At 49.7% G+C, this 21,590-nt stretch overlaps 1 protein-coding gene across 5 annotated transcripts in view; it reads right to left on the reverse strand.

Annotated features, from left to right (window-relative positions):
• Positions 1-11,606: 11,606 nt before the first annotated feature.
• Positions 11,607-21,590, reverse strand: part of KMT5B (lysine methyltransferase 5B) — a 51,811-nt gene continuing 41,827 nt past the window's right edge. For all 5 annotated transcript variants that reach the window (XM_032490023.1, XM_032490022.1, XM_032490021.1 and 2 more), the window contains one exon: positions 11,607-15,916. In XM_032490023.1, the coding sequence (XP_032345914.1) occupies positions 14,439-15,916 (1,478 nt within the window). In that variant the 3' untranslated portion in view covers positions 11,607-14,438. The remainder of the gene's footprint in view (positions 15,917-21,590) is intronic.

Here is a 21,590-nt window from a genome sequence, read left to right on the forward strand (position 1 = left end):
GGATTCCAAAGTGCCTGGGTCCCTGGATCCCCGCATGGAAAGAAGGCTGCTTGCCTGCCATGTGAACGGACCAGGACAAGCACAGAGGTTAAAGTCGTCCCTTCAGAGCCAAGGAGGTTAAATATTTGATATAATATTTGATGTGCCTTCCTCACACCTTCCTTCCCTTCCATGGTGACCGGTGGGGGGGGGGGCTGCAAAGTGAAGAACAGCAGCGTCACAAGAAGGAAGGAACCTGGACCCCAGAGTCGCCCTGTGGAGGAGAGATGCCTGACCAGGAGCACATGAAGGATTTTCAGTGAACCAGAAGCAAAGCTTTGCGGATTCAGCCAGAGCGGTGTGGGGGCTCTTTGTTATAGCAGTTGACCTATCCTAACTCATCACTCCCTTCCTCTGCTATGTCTGCCTGGCAAACCCCCACCCCAGGCAAACCCAGCTGGCTCCTTTTCACCTGCCCCTGAAAAGCTGAATGATCTGGAGGAACATTCCATGACTGGTTCAGCTGGTTTTCCTTTAAACTCATGACCATGAGCCCAGTGGGGTCCTTGCCCTCTCCTACTGTCTGTCCTAAGAAGTTGGTCTTTCTCATCTCAGGTGACCAATCTTACCATTTAAAAATTGTTTAAGTGTACGGTTTAGTATTGTTAAGTGAATTCACACTGCTGTGCAACCAGGCTCTAGGACTCTTTTCATCTTGCAGAACAGAAACTCTGTACCCATTAAACAACCGCTCCCCGTCCCGCCCTCCATCTGGCCCCGGTGACCACCTACTGTCCATCCAGTCTAGGGACCTTGTATAGTGAAGCTGTGCAATGTGTGTCCTTCCGTGTCTGGCCTATTTCATTTAGCACAATGTCTCTGAGGTCATCCAGGTTATAACATATATCAGAATTCTGGTCCTTTTTAGATAGACCTCGTTTTAAAGATCCACTCATCTGTCAATGGCCACTGGTTGTTACCACTTTCTAGCTATTGCGAATAATGCTTCAAGGAACACTGGTGTTGAGCATCTTTCCACAAACTCATTGGCCATTTGCATACCTATTAAAGCTTTTCATAGAAATAAACACCCACGCATAACTTGGTGCCCTGTCTCTTCCTCTGTTCCCTTCACCCAAACCTCATCTCAGCTGCTGCTTGTGGTGAGATTCTCCCGCTCTTACTGGTCAACTTTTCAGCTCAGGGCGGAGCCCCCAGAGCCCTTCCTTCACACTTCTCAGGGTCAGGAGGCTTGGGGGCATTGTGCCTCTGTGTCACTCACTTCCTTCAGGCCCCTCATTTATCCTTCCGGGAGCTTGGGCCACGTTTCCAGGACTGAGCTCTGATCCCCACATTCTGAAAGTGCCTGCTGGACCCAGAAACCACCAACTGCCCAGATCCTCTGGGGCTGCAGCTTCAGCTTGGGAGCCATTCTTTCTGCCCCTGCGGGTCCCTGGTAACCACACCTCTGTCTTAGGGAGAGGCAGGCGAGGGCTTTGCCCAGGACTGATGGTCCTCCCCCAGCCTCCTCCTCTCCTTTCTCCAGCTGGCACCTGGTTCCTCCCTGGGCTCTTCCTTTGTTTGAATGGGTGCAGCCACCCCTCCCTTCTCCCATCCTCACCCCTTCCCATCTCTCCCTTGCTTCCTTCCCCCAAAGAAAGAAATTCCAATCCTATAAAAGACAAAGGTCCTTTTTAATTTAAAATGTTTTTTCTTGATCAAAAAAAAAATTACTAGAAGTTTATTGCAGAAAATTTGGGAAATACTAAAAAGAAAATTTTTTTGTATTGTATAAACAGAGATTGCTGTGGCCACCAAGGCTTTGCTGCACTTCCTCCCAGCCTCTCTGGGTCTATAGCTTTTGGATAATTTTGGACCCTGCCTTTTTTTGGTTAAGATTATGTTGTTGCAACAATAAAAGTAAATACGGTAATGGATGGACAGAGGGATGGGCAGATGGACAGAGAGACCACAAAGTAGTTACAGTAGAATGTGACTTGTGGAGTGTGAGAAGACAGACCAAAGAGTTATACACTGATCCCATTTATAGGAGGTTCTGGAACAGCAGAACGAGTTGACCACAGAAGTCAGGATCATGGTTTCCTTTTGGGAGATATTGTTTGGGAGGGGGCACTTGGGAGCCTTCTGGGGGCTGGAAATGTCCTATGTCCTGAGCTGAGTGATAGTCACACATGTATACGTCTTGTCCAAAATAATTGCATTGTATATTAAAAGCTGTAGACTTTATGTAAATCATACTTCAACTGAAACACTGATCACGAGCACTTTCCCTGTTCTTTGAAGATACTACCTTCAGTGGCTACACATTTTCCTGTCCATGGATGCCTCCAGTTCACTCTCACCGGTCCTCCCATCCTCTCCCAGCACTGATGTGAGAGCCTCAGCCACAACAGCTCCAGGCAGAGACAACAAAGAGCCATTCAGGTTAACTTTAGAAGTAAAAGAATTTATTGGGAGGCTCTTGGGAGCCCACGGCCTGGGTTCTCAGGAACAGGCTGCTCTAGGGGGCCACTGTGCCTGTCATGGATACCATGGATGCCTCATGCCACCAGGGGCACTGTCACAGTGGGATTCTGCAGCCACAGCCTCTGGGAGGACTCCCGGGGTCCCTGATTTTTTGCAGAGGGATGCACAGGCCTGAGCCTAGAGCCCAAGACCCCCACAGTGGAGAAGGGCAGAAGGCACAGCGGAAGTGGGGCAGCTAAACCAAGCAGTCAGTGACTCCTACCCAAGTAAATATCATGTAATCTAACAGCAGCTGGTGCTTGTTGAGAGCTTCCTGAGTTCCAGGCCCCCCACCCTCTGCGCTAAGGTTTCTACACAAGTTACTGCACAGCCTCCTCATGTTAGCCCTGTGGGCTGGTTGATGCAGAGGCAGGCATGCCCAGGACCATGTGGTGGGTCCCAGAGTCCCCAGCAGCAGGGTTCTGGGTTAGAGTCTGACCGTCACAGAGATCTGAGAGGCTGGAGGGAAGCAGCAGTGGTGGAGGTATGAGCTTTGCCAGATGTGACACTTGGCCAGTGACTTCTGGGGTCTTCCTGGGGCTCACCCCCTTGTGGTACAATTCCCACACTTCCCGACTTCCAAACACCGGGATGGCGGTACTGCCCAGCCTTCATTCCAATGGTTTTGCAGCCCCTCAGGGCCTGGGTTCAGTTCCTCTCCGCTGAAATCTTGTTTCCCTGGCTGGATCCTGCCTGAGACAGGACCTGGTAAGGAGGGAGTTAAAGGAAGAAGTTGGGTGAAATTAACACAATATTGTAAATCCACTATACTTCAATTAAAAAGAAAAAGAAAAGAAAAAGGAAATCGTTGGAGACACTGGCTTTAGAACAGAAAAACCAGGGTTCAAAACTCAGCTCTGTCCATTCTGTGGGTCCCATTGTCTAGGAATGGGGAAGTGACATTTTCCAAAGAAGGGAACTGGCCTCCAGGAGGTGGGGGTGTCAGACGACCACAACAAGGGACCCGTGGGCCGACACCTGTCCTGTCCCCATCCTGCTGACAGCGGCCGCCTTGGTTTCTTTACCCCCCTGGCAGCAGGGCTGGTGGACTTTGGAGGAGGCGGCAGAGACGTGCTAGAGCAGCTGACCCTCAGTGCAGGTCCAAGAGAGAAGGCATGTTCTCTGGGGGGGGAGTTTTCTGTTCTCCTCCCCCACAAACACTGAGTGCCTGGGGCTAGCCTTCATTGCTGGGGCTGGGGAGGGTGAGAGGTGAGGGACCTCCCTCTCAGGGGGCCTCCTCCAATAGCCGAGATCTGGGCCTTGACAAGAGCAGATCAAATGCTAAGCCCATGATCACCATGCTGAGCCCACTAAACCAGGCATCTCATGTACCCTCACCTGAGCTCCACAAGCACCCATTTGACAGATGAGGAAACTGAGGCTCAGACAGCCGAAGATTGCAGCCCGCACATGGCTGAGTCCAGGCTCAGACCCAGGTCTACCCGACTCCAGAGCCTGGTTCTACGATTCCACGATTCCACCAGGCCACCACTTTATCTGCTTTTTGAAAGATCATCGATATGTCCTTAAGGCTGCTGTCCTTGTGGAACAAGGTGGTGTCAGGTCAAGGGCTGTATGTGAGGCTCAGCTCTCAGCCCTGGGCTGAGGCTGTTGTGAGGGGTGCAGTGAGAGGCGGGCGGGGCCTTGGCTTCTGAGGGGGCAGCTGAGGCTCATCCCCACCTCCCAGCCTGGCTCCTTCCTCCAAATCCAGCTCCAAGGATACTTCCTCTGAGAAGACTTCCAGCTCTGTTTACCACCTCCTTTGTGTACCTTGTTCCCTGGGCCGCCCTCATTAGAGCCCCAACCGCAGTGTGTGTGTGTGTGTGTGTGTGTGTGTGTGTGTGTGTGTGTGTGTCTGTCTGTCTGTCTGTCAGAGTGTGGACAAGGAATGCACTGGGAGAGGCAGGAACAGAGGATCCTCTGGTGCCCACAGTGTGCTCAGGGTAGTCACAGTATAGAGCAGGTGCTCAGCAAATACCCCATGAGTGAATGAATGAGGGAGGGAGGGAGTAGATTAAATCATGGGTGTGGGGCCCTGCAGATGGCCCCTGGGAGCTGGGCCCTCCTGTACCTCCATCCGTGGGTGGCCAAAGCTGGGTTCTCTGCAGTGCCTGATGGCTGGAGTCCAAGGTCAGCGCCCACATTAACAGGCCCTTCTCAACCCTGCTGACACTGAGGCCTTTGGAAGCTACGTGGCTGATGGCTCACTGCCACCGCCTGTCTGACCCAGTGTCGGGAATGCACCTGGCCTGGGGGGTGCCTCACACTCTGGCTCATCGCGGGGCAGCCCAGCCTGCTTCTTCACTGACCGAGGGCCAGAGGACAGCCCAGCTGCCCCACTGTGCCCACTGTCCAGGACGTGCTGGGTGGTGCTGGGCTCGAGCACCCCATTGTCTCCCATGGGGCACCCCACAACATCACCCCGTCTGATTCCTTCTCTCAGTGGCAGCTGCCGTGTCCTGTCCTCTCCTTCATCAGAACTCGCCTCCCTTCTCCCACAGGGAGGGCGCTCGGCCCGGAGGAGAGGGGTTAGATCCTCGGGCTGGCTCTGCCCCTGCCCGGCACGTGCCCAGGGCCCAGCATGGGGACTGTTTCCCTCTTGGTGTGTCCTGGCTGTCCACAGGCAGATCTGGAAGGTTCCTTGAAGCTGGATGAGGCTGGGTTTGCGTTCAGGGTTTGAGTTCAGGGCTCGTGGGGCCCAGCCCTCAGGGCTGCGTGGGAATTTCTGAGAAGCCGCAGTTTCTGTGCCCGGAGGTGAGCCAGAGGGCCGGCCAGAGGACAGTGCGTTCCCTGCGCGTCCCCCGCACTCCCCCAGCTCATAGGCTGTGGCAGCAACAGGCAGCAAGCAAGAGAGGCAGCCCCCACCCACGCCCCCCTTGGCCATCAGCCCTCCGCATCCCCGATTAGGCCAGCCCCGGGCCCAGCACAGAGCCAGAGCTCAGCTCCCGCCTCTGGCCCTCTCTTCGGGACTTGCTGGGTGGGGTGAAGTGGGGCACAGGTCTGGTCTGGCCCCTTTGCCCAGTGTGGCCCCTCGGTTTCCAGCTTCACTGGGAGGGAGGAGGGGAGTGGGGTTCAGGGGGTCCCATGGCTGGTGGCAGCCTGAGGATTTGGCTTTTGGTGGACAGTTTGAACCCTGTCCGGCCAGCCTATGAGGACAGGAGGCAGGAGACGTGAGGGCTGCTTTCTCCATCAGCCTGCATCGGGCTCACCCAGGCCTCCCTGAGGCCAAGACCTGTTGGGCCACAGGGACCACACAGGGCACCAGGGATCAGGGCCGATCAGAGAGGATGGGGATGGGAGTGGGGGTCAGAGAGGATTTGGGATGTGACATCTGCGTGGAGGCCTGAGAGGTGAGAATGAGCTGCTCGGGTAAGGGGATGGCAGTGAGGGGCTCCTGGCCGAGGAAAAGCAAACGAAGACCTCCTGACCCAAGGGAGCCCCCAGGCACTGATGGCCCAGCCCATCCCTACTGCAAGCCAAAACCCACCAGGGCCTCCCAGGGTCCCCAGGCCCCAGCCCAGCCCAGTGTCGTGGAGCCCTGGGGGTCTTGTGAAACTGTCCCTCTCGGAGAGTCGGGCCCTGCCTCCCAAGAGCGGCAGTGAGGACTCCCACCTGCCGCCTCCTTGGATCTTTCCCAAAGACCCAAGAGAGACCCTGCGAGGCTTCACCAGGCACTCTCCAAGGCACGGCTGACTCATGTCTGGGGGAGGAAGGGCAGACAGGCTGTGGACCTGGCCGGGGTCTCACTACCTGGCTCCCTGCTGCAGCTCCAGGGTTGGAGGGAGTTGAACATTAATCCCTTTGGCCAGTGGCTTCAACTGAACAAACACATGTTATCACATGTCAACAGCAGCTGTCTCGCCAGCCGGGCTGCCCCGCTGACTCAGAGCGCAGAGCAGCCCCACCTGGGCACTGTGTGGGGGCTCAGGCCGCCAGTACTGCCCTGGGTTCAAGTCCCGGCCTCCCCTGCCTCCCACCGGCTGTGTGACCCCAGGCAAAGCACTGTCCCTCCCGGAGGGTCAGTTTTCCTCTCTGTACAATGAGTGGCCCTTTCTCTCTCTTCTCTGGCCTCCTGGGCTGTGCAGCCACAGTTGGGGCTGGGGCTCTCGGAGGAGGGGAAGTGGGGGCTGGGCCTGGGTCTGATTGGGTGAAACCAGAGAAAAAGCACAGCTTTTGGAGTTGAGACTCCAGGAAATAAAAGCAGCTAACAGTTACTGATCATTCATTATGCATCTTTCTGCTATTTTATTTAATCCTCAGTGAGGTGGACAGGACTATTATCTCCATTTTACAGATCAGGAAACAAAGGCTACAAAATTAGGAAGTGGAGGAGTCAGAATTTGCCCTGAGGGTGCCTGACCAGAGCCGGTGCCCCTACCTCAGAGGTGCTCTGTTTCCCTCTCACCCCCACCCAGTCTCCTCAGGTCTGCAGGCTGGGCACACCTATTTCCTTCTAAACCTTCTTGATGGGCCACATGGAACTTCTCACCACCTTCCTGGAGGACATCCTGCCCTTTCTTCTCTCCAGAACTGGGCAGGGTCCTAGGCCTTTCTGCTCTTTGTGTTTATAAACTCCTATTCATCCTTCAGGGCCCTTTTTAATCTCATGTCCTCCTTGAAGCCTGCCTTATTCCCCAGCAGAAATGAGGGCGCCATCCCCTGTGATCCGTCAGTGCTTCACACACACATCTAGTCAAGCATTTATCACACTTCTTTGTTATTCGTGTATCTGCTGTTTGTGAGGGAAAGGGGTGGTTGGAATCACTCCTGTAGCCCAGGTGCTTTTTGAATGTCCAGCACCTAATCGGTGCTCAAGTAGGGACGGTCGTCAAGCGAGCAGATGAATTCAGAGAGAACCCCGTGGATGCAGGTGAGGAACAGGGATGCAACAGTGAACAGAGGAGGCGCTGGCCAGAGGAACAAAGAACCGGAATCACTTTGCAACCATGTTAGTTGTGGAGACCAGCGCTGGCAGCCACGTCCTGAGGTCGGGGTGGGTGGAGGAGGTTGTGATTAAGGCCGTTCGAGCAGGGGTCAGCTGGCGAGGGCAGAGGGCAGAGGCAGGGAGGAAAGACCCATGAGTGTCGGGGTGCCATCCAGACCGTGGCACATACTGATGCCAGGTGACACCAACTGCGGACTTGGGTGCCAGGCCCCACAGGAAGGCCCAGACGGTGCTCGCCCTCATCCCCAACCATCCTAAAGTTAAGTGCTGGTTTTACCTTGTTTTAGGGGGAAAACACTGGGACTAGAGAGGGGAAGTGTCCTGTCCACGCCCACATAGCCAGGAGAGGATAGAGTGACCGAAGGTGGGGGTGGCAGGGCCCAGCCCCGGGCAGCCTGGGGCCAGGCACCAACCGCCAGCTGGGACACCAGCCTGAGCAGTTTCCAGGGCCAGCTCTGGTCCACTTGGAGGCCGGCCAGGCTCAGTCCTTCCCTCACTTTCTTACTCCAAGAAGAGAAATGTGGTTTAACTGGCAAGAGGAGGAAATAAATGCCGTTCTGTTTGGTTTGCAGGAGGGTTGCCCTGTGAAGGGCTTCCTCCCACCTGCTGGAAGCCGGGAGGGTAAGGTAAGAGCTGCGGGCTTGATCCTGGTCACCTCCCGCCAGCCTCCAGCTCCCACCCCCAAGGAGGAGGTAGACAGAAATCAGTGCCTGACCCGCCGGGAGCCAAACACAGGCTAACTGGCTAACTTGCCTCATAGGTGTGCTTCCGAGATGGAAACCAGCTTTCTGTTCTGGGACAGAACCCTGCTTCCCAGGCCTCTCATTACAGCTCCAAAGTCTGTCCTGTGAGAGGACAATCGTCCCAAGGGTAAGACAGGCATATTTGAGGTATTTCAGGGGATAACCCAAGAAACCTCCTGGCCAGATTCGGTCCCTCCTTTGCACCTGGACATTTGTGTGAAGTCACTCTCACAACAGCAGCTTGCCAGGCTGGAGGAAACCTGGGACTTCTGCTTTTGCTGTCTTGAGGCACCCTCGTGTTTGACTCGCTTTTTCGGTTAAAGACAAGTCCACACCCCTCTGGGGCGCAGCAGGCACGTGGCACCTCACCCACCTCTGACAAGTGGGAGTGGGCCGCCTGCGTGTCAGCAGGATAAGCTTGGGACAAAGTTCTCCTGGCCCCACATAACTGCACAGAAATGAGGGTGAAAGCAGTGATTGCTATTTGTCACCCCAGGGAATTCTTCCAAAAGAGAGACTTCCAGAATTAACTCTGGGGAAGGTGGGCCTCATGACTTGGGCTGGAGTGACCCTCTGGAATGACGGCTCTGTGATCCTCACAGCCCACTCCAGGTGCGACTCCAAAAGCGGCCCTGGGGCCAGAGCTGGGGCTGATGCTCGGCTCTGCCACCAGCCACGGGGCCCAAGGCTGGCTGATGCACTTTTTCACTGAAATGTAGTTACCAGGCATTTACTACCCTCCTCCCAGGGTGGGGAGGGTAGTAAGGTGCTCCCACCACCTGAATAGGGTGTCTCGCCATGTTTGTCCCCTATAGACTTGGTGTCTGTCTGGCTATGGCTGTGCGTGCTTGGTTCTCAGGGCTCACAGTGAAGGCTGTCTGCTGTCATCTTGTGTGATCTCAGTTCTGTCCAATGTCCTGGTGTCTTGGAACCAGGAGACTCTCCCCGAAACCCCTCCTGGCATCCTGTCATCATTGAAAATGCAACTGTTTCAAAGTTTCGAGAGCGGCCCTCTGATCTCAACCCCCTGTGCTCCCCGCTTGCTTTTCCGACTGCTGCTTGGCTGTTCTGACCACAGCAGCACCTCTGGGCCTTGGGCACCTCTACACTCTAGACAGGGGCTCATCTTCTCTCCCCTAATGCTCTCCACGAGCATTCCAGGCCTCTCTTTCAAGCCCTTTCCTGCCCACCTGAACCTGATAGCCCCTGGCCCTGCTTCTGCGGTCCCACCTGGCTGAGAGCCTCACACCTGCTGAGAAGTGCAGCGCCAGCCTTGGCTCCCACGGGTGCCGAGGACACAGACTGCTACCCAGAGGATTTCTGCCATGAATCGCATGAGGTTTCCAGAGTCAGCCTGCTTTCCCTTTCTGGATTTCAAATCTCCTTCATCCTCCGCAAGCTTTGGGCCCCTCATCTCACAATCAGACGACCTCACCTCCTACTTTAGACAAAATAGTAACCATCATGCTGGAACTGGATCCCCACCACACCCACCACCTCATTTCCTCTTGCTACCAAAGACCGACCTATAATCCCAAGAACACCCCTCCCCGCCCCATGGGAGCTTTCCATCTCAAGGGTAGACCTGCTTGTGCTTTGTTAATAACAAGGACCACCTCCTCAACTCCACCTCCCCTTCCAGCTTCATCATTTCCACTTTCACACGCAAACTTCCTCTCCGCCTGCTCTCTCAAGTGATCTGGCTCCTCCTGGAAGGGCCTGCCCCAGACTGCACTCCCCCAGGTCAGGAGGACCAAAGGATGGGCATCTGCCCGTCCCTGCGTCGGAGGGCCTTTGGGCTGTTTGTCATCTCCCTCAGTTATCTCACCTGCTCCCAGGGCTTTAATTACACCCTGCACTGAAGAGCACAGATCTTGCCTCCTCACTCCCAGCACCACCTAACATAATAGTTGCTCAACAAATATTAAAGAAATGCAACTTTACTGCTGCCAGTCTGCATACTGCCTGCCCAGGGTCTCAGACTGGGGAAACCTCCTGCGAACTCTGGGGCACCTGAGCAGCCCCAGGAAGCTCTGCGTCCCCTCCTCAGGGCAGGCCCTACAGGGTGGGTTCCCCTCAAAAGATAGAAGCCATTGTCTACTGCAGCTTAGCAGAAAAACTCACAAATCTGACAAGAATACAGGATCTGGTAACAGACTTTTTTTAGAAGAATGTTACCAAAGGCATCACTGTGAGATGGCAGGCCACCTCCTGTCCTCGGGACTAGTGTTTTTCCAACTGCTTAATGCCCTGGGGGAGTGCGAGTGGCAGGGGTGCAGGAAGAGGGGTGGAGGGAGTCTGACTTCTGGGAGACCCTCTTCCCAATCCCACCAGTTCACATACCCTGTCCCTTCCTGAACAATCAAAATCTACTTTTCCTCTGGGCCTATCACTAGCAAACACAAGAAATACCCAAGCTCTTAGGACATGGGGGATGGAGAAGGCTGGTGGCCTCTGCACCCTCCCTTGCAAGATAGGGTCACACTTAACATAACCCTGGCTACTGATGTGCCCCTGAGGTCAGCAGCTTGCTTGCACCTTGCCCAGTGCCACTGGCTTCTGCAGCAAACATCACGGGGCCCACGTTAACGACAGGGTCGGTATTTGAGAAACAGACAGGGGCTCTGGGCAGCGCCCTACAAGCTGAGTGTGGGAAAGGAGTAGCTCACATCAGAGAAGAGAGCAAGTCTGAGCCCCTTAAAGAGGCCTGCGTGTTGACCAGGTGTGCCACCTTTTAGCCTTTTTTCGTATGGGGAACCCAAGTTTGCAAGGCTATTTCAATTAACAGCAAGTCTGTCCAGTCCGGCTGGCACCGCTCACCCCAACTGCCCTTGTGAGAGTGGATGCAGCTCCCGAGGCTTAACCATTGACGGACCAGGTGACCACACTGACTTACAGGTGCTAGCAAGACCAGGGATGACGGCTTGCTGGGGGTCACTCATATGTTGCAGCGCTGGACAAACTCTGCTTTCCTGACTCCGAAGCCAGTTGTTTCCTCTCACCTAGGTTTTGCTGTAGTAACTGGGAGAAAAAGGACCTTTGCCTGTTCTGAATATGCCAGTTCTGCGCAATTCAAGGAGGGAAGAAGTCCAAGTGATCAGAAACCATTAATAACCGGGTTGCAAAAACCTTCTTGGGTTCAAAGGCTGGGAGGGTGTGTAGTTTAAAAGTAGTCTTCTCCTGAGAGACGACTGAGTGCTCCCAACGACTTATGCCAATGGCACCATAAGCAAAAGGAGACCAGGGCTTGGAGAACTCGACACTAAGGATACTGAAAAGCTTTAGAAAGTTTGATTTAAAAAAAAAAGAAAAAAGAAAGTTTGATTTTACAAATATATGACTTTAAGTGAAACCGTGTGGACGAAGCCACAACTTTGATCATTCCTTCTCAGATACAGTGAACACTGGCCAGATTGTTTTAATTTCCGAATTTATTAAAATGATTAACCTCAATACTGCAAGTGCATGTACAAAATATTTGTAAAAAATGTTCTTAATGAAACGTTAAAGAACTTACCTCAAATGCTGAAAAAGTCCTTTTTTTCATTCTTTCAGTACAAGGAATACATTGTATCTCAAAAGTATTACAACTCAGTGAAACAATTTAAAACAGTAATTTGAAAAATGATTGAAAATTGAATACTTTACATATATTTCTACCATCATTTCCTAATTCTTACAATGCCAAAATCTTTACCAATCATTGCATAAGCTCAAGCTAGAAGTTTTACTGAATGCAACCTCTTCCGAGTGGTCACCAGTGTGCGGACCCTGCCGTCACACAGTGCAGCCCTACAGCAGAGCTGGACCAGCTCCGAGGCCCTGGACCGTGAAGACAGAGATCGGCTTTCCCTGGACGGCGTCGGCAGTGGCAGCCGAGCGCTGGTGCGCCCCGACTCCTGAAGCGGTGAACGCCACCCAACGTCACCACTCAGACCCACGGGAAGGTCAGCCACGAAAGACGAGGCCGCAATAAAGTTAAAGCAAACATCATAAATAAGTTACTAGAATTAAGCTTAAAAATGGAGAAAAGTGGGAAATGTGGTATTGTTACTTTTTCCTTAAGATGGAAATTCTTGCAATGGCTATTGTTGGTATTCCAAGAAACAGTTCAAAATTTAGTCTCTGAACCTCTTTGAAACACTCCAAACTAAGGTGGGAATGAAAGAGGTGCCCCATTGCTCTCTGGTACTTTCCAGACATGGGGTCTAAGCGTGGCCTTCCTTAGTGGCATGAGTGTCACATTTCCACACAGACACCGGGCGGCCCGGGTGTGGTGGCAAAGTGCTCCAAGTGCCTCGGGATGGAGCTGGAGGGGCTGCCCTGCTCCACCAGGTGAAGGATTCTAGACGGCGCGAGCCAAGGAGGAGGGTGTGAGCGCGCGAGCAAGGATGGCTGCCACCTGCTCCCACATGAATTCCTGAGGGGTGACACGGCACCACAACAAACGACAACCAGACGACAGGGGACTACAGAAGTGATTCCTTGAAGAACACAGGAGAAAAACTAAGTTCAAACAACTTTTATGAAAATTGTTAATTTCTATTTGGAACCTGCTAGCCATCGTTTTAAAGAACTTAATTTGAATAATGTCCCCAGAACCTGGAAACTGGTAGGAATCAGTAAGTTGTAACAGTGAGCGCTGAGGTTTTCTCCACCGGACTTCTCATTTACCTGCAGATTCCTTTTAGCTTTAAGACATGGGCTACTTCTCTACAGACACAACACAAATCCCCTAAGTTGATTTTACTCAGGAACACTGTATATCTGAAAGTACATGTACACATTGCCCAGAAATAAAAAGACCCACTGGTGTCAAACACCTGCTACAGATTTATATTCCCCAATTCTCTGTCCAATGAAAATAGTCCAGAGAAATGAAAGATTGGTATCGAACATAAAGTAGTAATCAAAATTATGCTCATTAAGTTACTTAAAATTAATTTCTCTTCTCAAAGTGCTTCAAAAACAAATTAAATCTGACTCCTCTTTTTGTTTAACTGATAATATAGTCAAAAAAATCTTTGATATTTTCATACATAAACTAACATAAGCCAAGAACTCCCACTGATGCAGTGCTTAAAACTATATATTTATAATTTCCTATTTTATTGGCATGAAAATTTCTAAACTTAAAAACCTTCCTGGTAAGTTCTTTTAATTTCTTATGACAAAAATTTCTCACAACACACAAATATTTACAACATGTACATTGTTGTCAGTTCTTTACATTGAATTTCAAAGACGAACATTTTCATAGGTTACCACAGAACAAAAGCTGTGACTCATGTTTTATTTCATAAACTATTATAAGTTAAAGTGAATAGAGTTTTTAATATTCCTTGTAGCATTTTACAAGTGCAACAGAAAACTTGAAGACCCAAATTAAGATAGCTGTAGTTCATTAGATAAATGTTGCTTGTTGTCATCACATTGTTCACAGCAAATTTTTGAAAAAATAAGCACCAATCATTCTTGCAAAGAACAATTTTATCTAAAAGGATTGAAAAGTGTTAAATACAAGGTCTTTAATTTACACGACAAGCAATAAATACGCTGTATCGAAACTCATCCTGCACACTGCTACCCTCGTACATATAATGTACTGAAAAGTCAGCTGACACGCATGTAACTGTACTTTTTTTTTTTTTTTTTAAAGAAACCAATTTGACTCCCACCTGATGGTCTGCTATTTAGCCAAGGCCACAAACAGTATACCTGGGCTAGCAAACAGTGTGAAACTGACAAAACTCCAAGGGGGAAACATCTAGCAAATAAATCAAAAAGCCAAAGGTCATTGCTGGTGATATTAGCATATAGTAGAAAACCTTAATATGCTGCTACTATGATTTGTTTTAAATTATTGTTTAGTCATATATTAAAGAGCCAGTTGATGCTCTTAAAGTTAAAAAAAGAAAATTGTGTAGCCACATTATTGTTTCCAGCGTCCTGTGCGGAAAGTTGCTATCACTGTACGATTTTGTTTGAGCCTTTATTTTACAACAGGGCTTTACCTCTAACTCAGAATTGCACATAAGAAGGCTATTTAAAAAGTACAATAAAAATGTGCACAAATCAGACTTTTAAGAAGAGTCAGCACGCTGTACACTTTCTACAGTATTATGCTGATAAGTAAGAGACAACGTAAGTGCTGCCACTAAAACGTCTTCAGCTGAGGAATAATTGACTGGAATTTTTATTTCTTTAAAGTAGTTATCCCGGGTCAAATTAAGACCAAGAGCTTATTATGCGTTGAGCCTCAGAGACTGATCTTCTCTTCTCCTGGAAGAAATGTCAATATCTATAGAGTCTTTCCCAACGATGAGCCTCAGCCGCTTAGCCGGAGGAAGAGGAATAAAATCATCTTCAAAGTCATCATCATAGTCATCCTCCTCTTCGTCTCCCTCTGAAGAGGAGGAAGCATCTGTACTTTCCTCCTCGTACTGACTGTAGTCATCCACCTCCATTCGAGACTCCAGGAGAGAAAGAGGATCGCCACAGCACACCCCGTTTTCATGAAGCCCCTCTGTGTATGAGCCCCGACTCTCCTCGTCCCGTTTTAGCTGGATTTTTAATTTTGTAGAACTACTGCCTGATCCTGAGTTAAATCCATTGTTAAGCTTTGCTACATAGAGATTATTGTCATTTTCATGGTCTTTACTTAACTTGATGCTTATTTTCGAAGAATTCATCCCATCATTCTCTTGGTCATTTGTCTTGCTGCTGCTGTCGTGACGCCTACGAAGTGTCAATTTGGGAATCCCGGAGTTATTCTCCAGGATTAACTGTGCATCATACCTTGTGATCCGCCTCTTCTTTTTACTTTTTGCAGTTCGGAAGCTGTCTTTTGTTTTTAAGCTGTCTGACGTCACCACTGAACCACCAACAGGCGAGGGGGCCCAGTCCGTGTAGCTCCCGGGGACGCCCTCTGCGCTGCTGTGCTCGCCTTGGCCCAGGGGGCACCCCACCGCGTCCAGCCCCGCGCCTGCTCTCCCGGGGGACTCGTGCCCCGGAGTAGCCTCCTCTGCTTTGGCCAGCTGTCTCACCAGTTTTCCTTGCCGTGACTTCTTCTTTGACATGCTGCTGTCACTCTTAGGACACTTGGCATCCCCCTTTAGTGCAGCTTCACGAGCCAGGTCTTCTTCCTGTGCCGCAGGGGCTGGCTGCTCCCCGCCGTCTGCGCAGGGGTCCGTCAAGATGCCTCTACAGCCCTCCAGCGAATCTGGTTCCAGCTTGACGTCGGGGGGCTCCTTCACATTCGTCCTCGCCCTCACCGACCGCCTGGTGGTGTACGTGCAGGCAGCGCCCTCCGCGTGCAGGGCAGCACCTCGCCCCGAGTTCTGTCTGTGCTCTCTTGCTGCGTGTCTAGTTAAGCACCCACCAGCCACTGCGGCTGGGACTGGTCCCTCTGGCTCCTTATCTTTTTTAAGGGGCAAATTTTTGTACAGAACTACCTTAGGCTCTTTAAGCACTAAGTTTCCCATTTCGAGTTTTCTCGAAGCACTCTTTTGCTCCAGCCGTTTGCAATGATTTCTTAATTTTATCTTTGAAAGTAAAGGCTTTGCAGGCTTTTTCAGTTTCTTTGGTACCCTGGAATTACTTATAGGAGTTAGCTGAGATGAGGTAGAGTTGGAAGAAGCTGGAATTCTTGACACAGACTGCCTTGTTACAGTTCTGCTCTTGCTGTTCTTTTTCACACCAACTGAAGATTTTCGGTTAGAAGCTGCAGAAGAAAAAAATAAGAGGATAAAAACAGTCTTGGTAACACAGTAATGTTAAACAAAACAATGCCAACACCCAGACTATTAGCTGTGAAACGCTTAGACTACACAAATACGTGGCAGACAGACCCAGCTCAGTTTCCGCCAGCACATAAGCACTCCCTACAGGTTTCCTTTGTTCTCTAATTTCTGCCCCTAATTTAAGGAGCATCTATTCACTTTCCAGGTAAGTAATTATAGGGTTAAAGAGCTCTCAGCACAGCAAGGACCCAGATTTCGCTCTAAGCTTGTCCTTAATGCATCACAACACTGGTCCACACAGAATATTTCTTTTCCTGATTTAGTATTTTTACCACATAAAATATTTGAAGTATGTTTCCTTTCATAAATTCTTCTTAAAATCACTATTTTAAATGTTTCTAAAATCCATTATTCAGTGACTCAAAGTATATTACTTGCCCAGTAATATAGACCAGAAATATATTACTAATGGGCTCCAGGAGACAAATTGTACCACAGTGCTTTCAAATAAGACAAAGAGACCCTGAGAACCGTATATTATTATTACTCCCAACAGACAATTATCCCCAAAGAACCACACCATCTGAGCTGTTCCCTTCAGCGCTGTGAAGACCAGCAGAGACTCTAAAGGGCTGCGGGACTTACTTGGCCCAATCCCGCCAGTGACTGTCTGCTGCCAACAACCAAACTGAGAGAGGGGAGAGGCACGCTGCTAGAATTACAACTCTGGGGACAAAGGCGGACCCAACTCCTTTCCTCCAGACAAGGATGCAGAAAGCCTGCGATGATCCCACTAGCAATGACAACCTGAGAGCTGACGTGACAGCTGAATGGCTTCTCAAAAGGCTCATATGTGACTCAAGTGTACGCTGACCGTATGGTGAACCTCTGACCTTCCCATTGACTTTCCACCATTTTTCTGTTTTTCTCTACATTTAACATTTTGGACTTATATTTACAGTTTTGCAAGAGTCAATTTCTTGATTACTTAGTTCCCCCATTCCCAACCTGAAAACCTCTTCCCATCAAAATACCCCTTTATTCACTAGGGAAATTGAGATGATCAAACTAATAATCACCACCTCTCACCAGAAACCAGGGAAAATAAGAGACCAACGAACGAGGGTAAGCCCAGCACGCTGCCCGACAAAGACCCAGGGTCGCCAGGGCAACTGCTCTTCTTTCCGCATGGCTGAGCAAGTTACCATTAGTTAGTTTTTACTGAGACAGGGAAGCAAGAATGCGTAACAAGCATTCCAAAAATATCAAACCACCAAGGACAGAAGTCTCTGTACTCAGGAAGACTGGCTCGTAAACAGCTTTGGGATATCCAAACCAGAATTCCCAGGAACGAGATCCACTGACTGAACCAAGAACATGCTTATCCGTGTGGGCTGCTACCAAGGAGGCAACTTATTTTTAGAACAGTAGGAGTAGTAAAGTTGGGGTGTCACTCAATTTGAGAACAACTGACGTATTATGAGCTGGAATATACAGAACTTGCCAGAAGTTATTTTTAAAATATAAGGATATTCAGAGAATCCTTTTGCTAAAGGATTTCTTTACGCTTACAAGGCTTTCCACAAGGTGACTGAGCAGAGGTGCATACTGATGCAGACACAAGGGTGCCTGGCTTTCTCAAACGGGGCTACACTGATCCTTTGCTCAGTCTGCGGCTCTTCAAGGACAGTTCTGTGACCAGGCTTAGTGCTTCTGAACCTTGTTTTTCCTTTTTCTTGCCCATCTTCATTTCATACCTGCAATCACCCTTCTGTAATTGGTCATTTATATCTTGTATCCTTGACAGCACCCCCTCTACAAGTTGGATCCAACCTGTCCCTCTAAAGAGATAGCCTTTGCCAATCCCTCTGACAACCTCATCAGGAAATCCAGTGAACACTTTTCGGCCCTTTAACTTTTTTTCTCTGCAGAATGTGACACTGCTAACCATTATTTTTTGTGAAAACCCTCTGCCCTTGGCTGTTCATGACCACAGTCCGCTTTCCCTCCATGTCCCAGCACTCTTCCTCTGTCTACCCCATGGACTGCGATGCTCAGGCCTCTGCTGTCCTAGGCCCTCTGGAAACTCCACTCAGGGCCTCTGGGTGATAAGCATCCACCCCTCCCTGGCGGTCAACATCGACATCTAGCAGGTCCCAAACCACTTTCTCTGGCCTGATTCTCTCCTAAGTTACACGTCCGTATCACCCAATGTCCATTGGGATCTTGATCTTCTCTGAGGCCCTCACAAGTCAACATGCCCAAGGTCAGCTCAGCATCAATCCTCACAGCTACATCTTTTTCTAAGTTCTCTGTCTTGGTCAGTAATACCATCCACACAGCTGCCCAAGCAGAAACCAGGTCATCCCTGACACGTGCTCCCCGACTGCTCCAACCAATTAGCCACCATGTCTTGCGGAGTCCACTCCTGCAATGTCCCTGGAACCATCCGCTTCTCCCCGTTCCCGATGCCACTACCTCCTGCCTTAACAATGGCATAGCTCCCCCAACATCCCGTCCTCCACCACGCAGCCTGGACAACTTTCCTAGTATACCACGTCCCTTCTGGGCTTTGAACTTTCCAATGACCTAATACTCTTAGAGCCCAAAATTGAAAATTACGGTCACATCCCTCCTTCCACCTTCTACTCCAGCCTTGATGAACTTACTCAAACCCTACACCTGTTCCCGTCTTCATTTGTGAAATTCCCTCTGCTTTGCGGATGTTTCACTTGGCCAACTTCTCATCCCCTTCTAAGACTCAGCTTAGGAAACACTTCTCTCAGGGAGCCTTTCATGACTTTCTACACGTGCTGTCACCCTCCCCATGAATTCTCATAGCACCTGAGATTCTCCTCACTCTGGCACTTATTCAAAATCCATTAGATGGATCTTACTTTACAGTAACTCTGAATCTGGGCTCTGCCTCTTCCAAGACATTCATTGTTAGCTGGCTGCAGTGAACCACTGACAAAGCACTTCAGTGTGTTTGTGTCCTCAAAAGCACAAGAGACTGTATTTGATGTTACATATTATTTCAAAAGAGATTTCACTTATATATCTATGTATTTACCAGTGAATTCTCATTTTCTCATTATCTCATCAAAAGCCCAGATAAAAGGTGTGCTCATCACGTCAAAGGGCAGAAAAGACGTAGACAGGCTGGGTAACAGAAATGTGAGCAATGTCACTAAGAGGAGAGTCGAGTAGCTGCCTAGGGCTCTTCACTGTCCCACAAAGGTGGGGTCACCCCAGTACCCTGGGGGTTTGAGAGTGCCAGTGACAGTAGGCTCAAGGAGGAAGACAGTGTCACAATGGCAAACAAATAAAAGCCTATCAACAGAAGGAGATCCTGACACAGTGGAGGTAATAAGACGTCTGCGGCCACCCTGCTTCGTCACTAATACACCACGTGTGGCGCTCTTCCCTTGTGGCTGAGGCAAATCCCAAATGCATAAACCTAGACAGTAATTTTAGGTGGAAATACACATGCTTAGCAATTAGTATATACTAGGTACTGTGCAAAATGGTCAAATTAGTATGATCTCAGTCCTAACCAGCATTCTTTGAAGTAAGAGCTACTACACTTATGTGAAAACCAAGTTCCTGCGGACTAGCGAGCCTAAGCTTGTCCATCTGGTACGTGGCAGAGATGGGATCTAAACTGAGGTCTGTGGCTCCAGATCTCAAGGTTCTCAGCACTATTACACAGCCTCAAAGGCATACCACAGAGTTAACATGGGGCCAGTCCCAACTCATGGGTAAAGGGCCCATGGCATGGCTGCCAGTTACTTCAGGGTGTCCTCAAAATCGTAAGGCAGCTAGCTCTGTGTGGGCGTCAAGAATCACAGCCAGATACAAGAGCAGCAGAACGACGTCAAAGCTCCTGAGTGCTTAGGCTGCATCCACGCTCTGTGCTGGACAAGCCCCAGAAATGCAGTCAGCGTGAACCGAGGTAATACAGGGGCCACTCACAGCCTGGCACCTTCAGAACGTGAGGATCTGAAAAACTCTCATCAGGACTGTAAAGACTTCAGTTCAGGGAGTTTATCAGGCGTTAACAGGTAGCCTCCACCTTTTGCAACTAACACAGGCAACAACTGCCTGTAACAGGTGCTGGCAAGGACTCTGAAGCAGCCTGCAGGCTTAGCAGAAGTGTTCAGATTGGTCAGTGATGCCTGCGGTAGGCGAGAGTGAGGGGGGTGACCCAGCCCGCTGTCTCTAGAAGAGCGGTCCTTATGTGAGATAAGCTCATTCCACTGGCCAGGTCTTCTGGGTCTCACACCAAACTGTGCACTTTCAGTGACTTGCATCCACAACATGAGCACTAGGTGGGTGGCCCAGGCACTGAGGCATAAGAGGCCTAAAACCCAGAATCTTCCAGTAATGGCATTATCAGTCAGGTTTGTGGACTCAATTTATGAAAATGGAGTTCTTGTCTTCTCCCTGGGTGTGAATGCAAACGGCCAAGTTGTGGTTCTTGAGACACCTTTCAAAAAAGGCTCTGTGTGGAAGGAAGAAATAATTTTTCTTCCAACCAGGCAGAAATGTTTCTTTAAAAAGACCATACATGCTGTTCAAAGAAAGCAGTTCCTCTTTTTTCATCAGTTGCTAAATTCTAAACCAACCGCAGGGTAAGATGGGTACTCAGTCTACACACGTGATGCGTGCCCACTCCCCTTGGGGGAGGGGCTTGGGCAGCTCTGGCTTTGCTACCAGCTGTAGTCTCAAAAAGTCTTTCAAACAGTTATAAGGGTATGGTGGAAACACAAACGCAAAAAGAAATACAGCCTAAAAGAATACATGTAAGAACCTGAGAAAATACTGCCGGGAACATCGTTTAGTGCACCCCGCTCTCTGAGATGACTGGGGAAAGCCTCTAGCTCCTTCAGAACACCAAGCACATCTAGCAACGGCCACACGACCCACACAGTTAGTTATACCAACTCTCGAATTACCTAAGACAATCATTCTGCAGAAAGGTAATTTGAATAAAGTAAGCACCCTCATGTAAGCAGTTACTGTAAAGTGCTGTATTTCTTTTCTGTAACGCGGAGGCGACAGCTCAGAGGAATTAACCTGTCTCCTCTAACCTTTAGGAAGTGGCATTTATTGTCTGCTCTGCACAGTTACTTGTGCACTTGTCCTGTCCGGGAGCTAAGGCATAAACTCCTTGAGGGAGGGGCTCAAGTCTCACACCTTTTTGTATTCCTTCAACAACTAGCAGGCTTTGACCACGTATTTGGTTTATTAATAAATATTCCCTAGATGGTCACAGAGTAGACTACTCAACACCTTCTAAAAAATATTTGTATTTTGATCTTTTAAACTAAGTGGTGTACTGAGCTCAGTATCTATACATTAGTAATATAGTTAGCACACAAAAACACAACCCCCCACGAATATCGCAGAGCCGTGTGGACAGTGTGGGGGCCATCTCCAGGTACGGATGGCAGCAGCTAAGTGTCTTCATGGATACATTCATAAAATGGGTTTCACAGGTCTCCAGTTTCACCAAGGAACCAGACTCAGAAAACAAAATGTTGATTATATGCTGCATTTATTATTAAAACCAACAGTCAACAGTGAATGACGAACTAACTGCTCTTTTTCGTTCACCTTGGACATTAAAGACTAGAATAGGAACACAGTATT

This window comes from Camelus ferus, chromosome 10 (assembly GCF_009834535.1).
Source record: "Camelus ferus isolate YT-003-E chromosome 10, BCGSAC_Cfer_1.0, whole genome shotgun sequence".
Lineage (NCBI taxonomy): Eukaryota > Metazoa > Chordata > Mammalia > Artiodactyla > Camelidae > Camelus > Camelus ferus.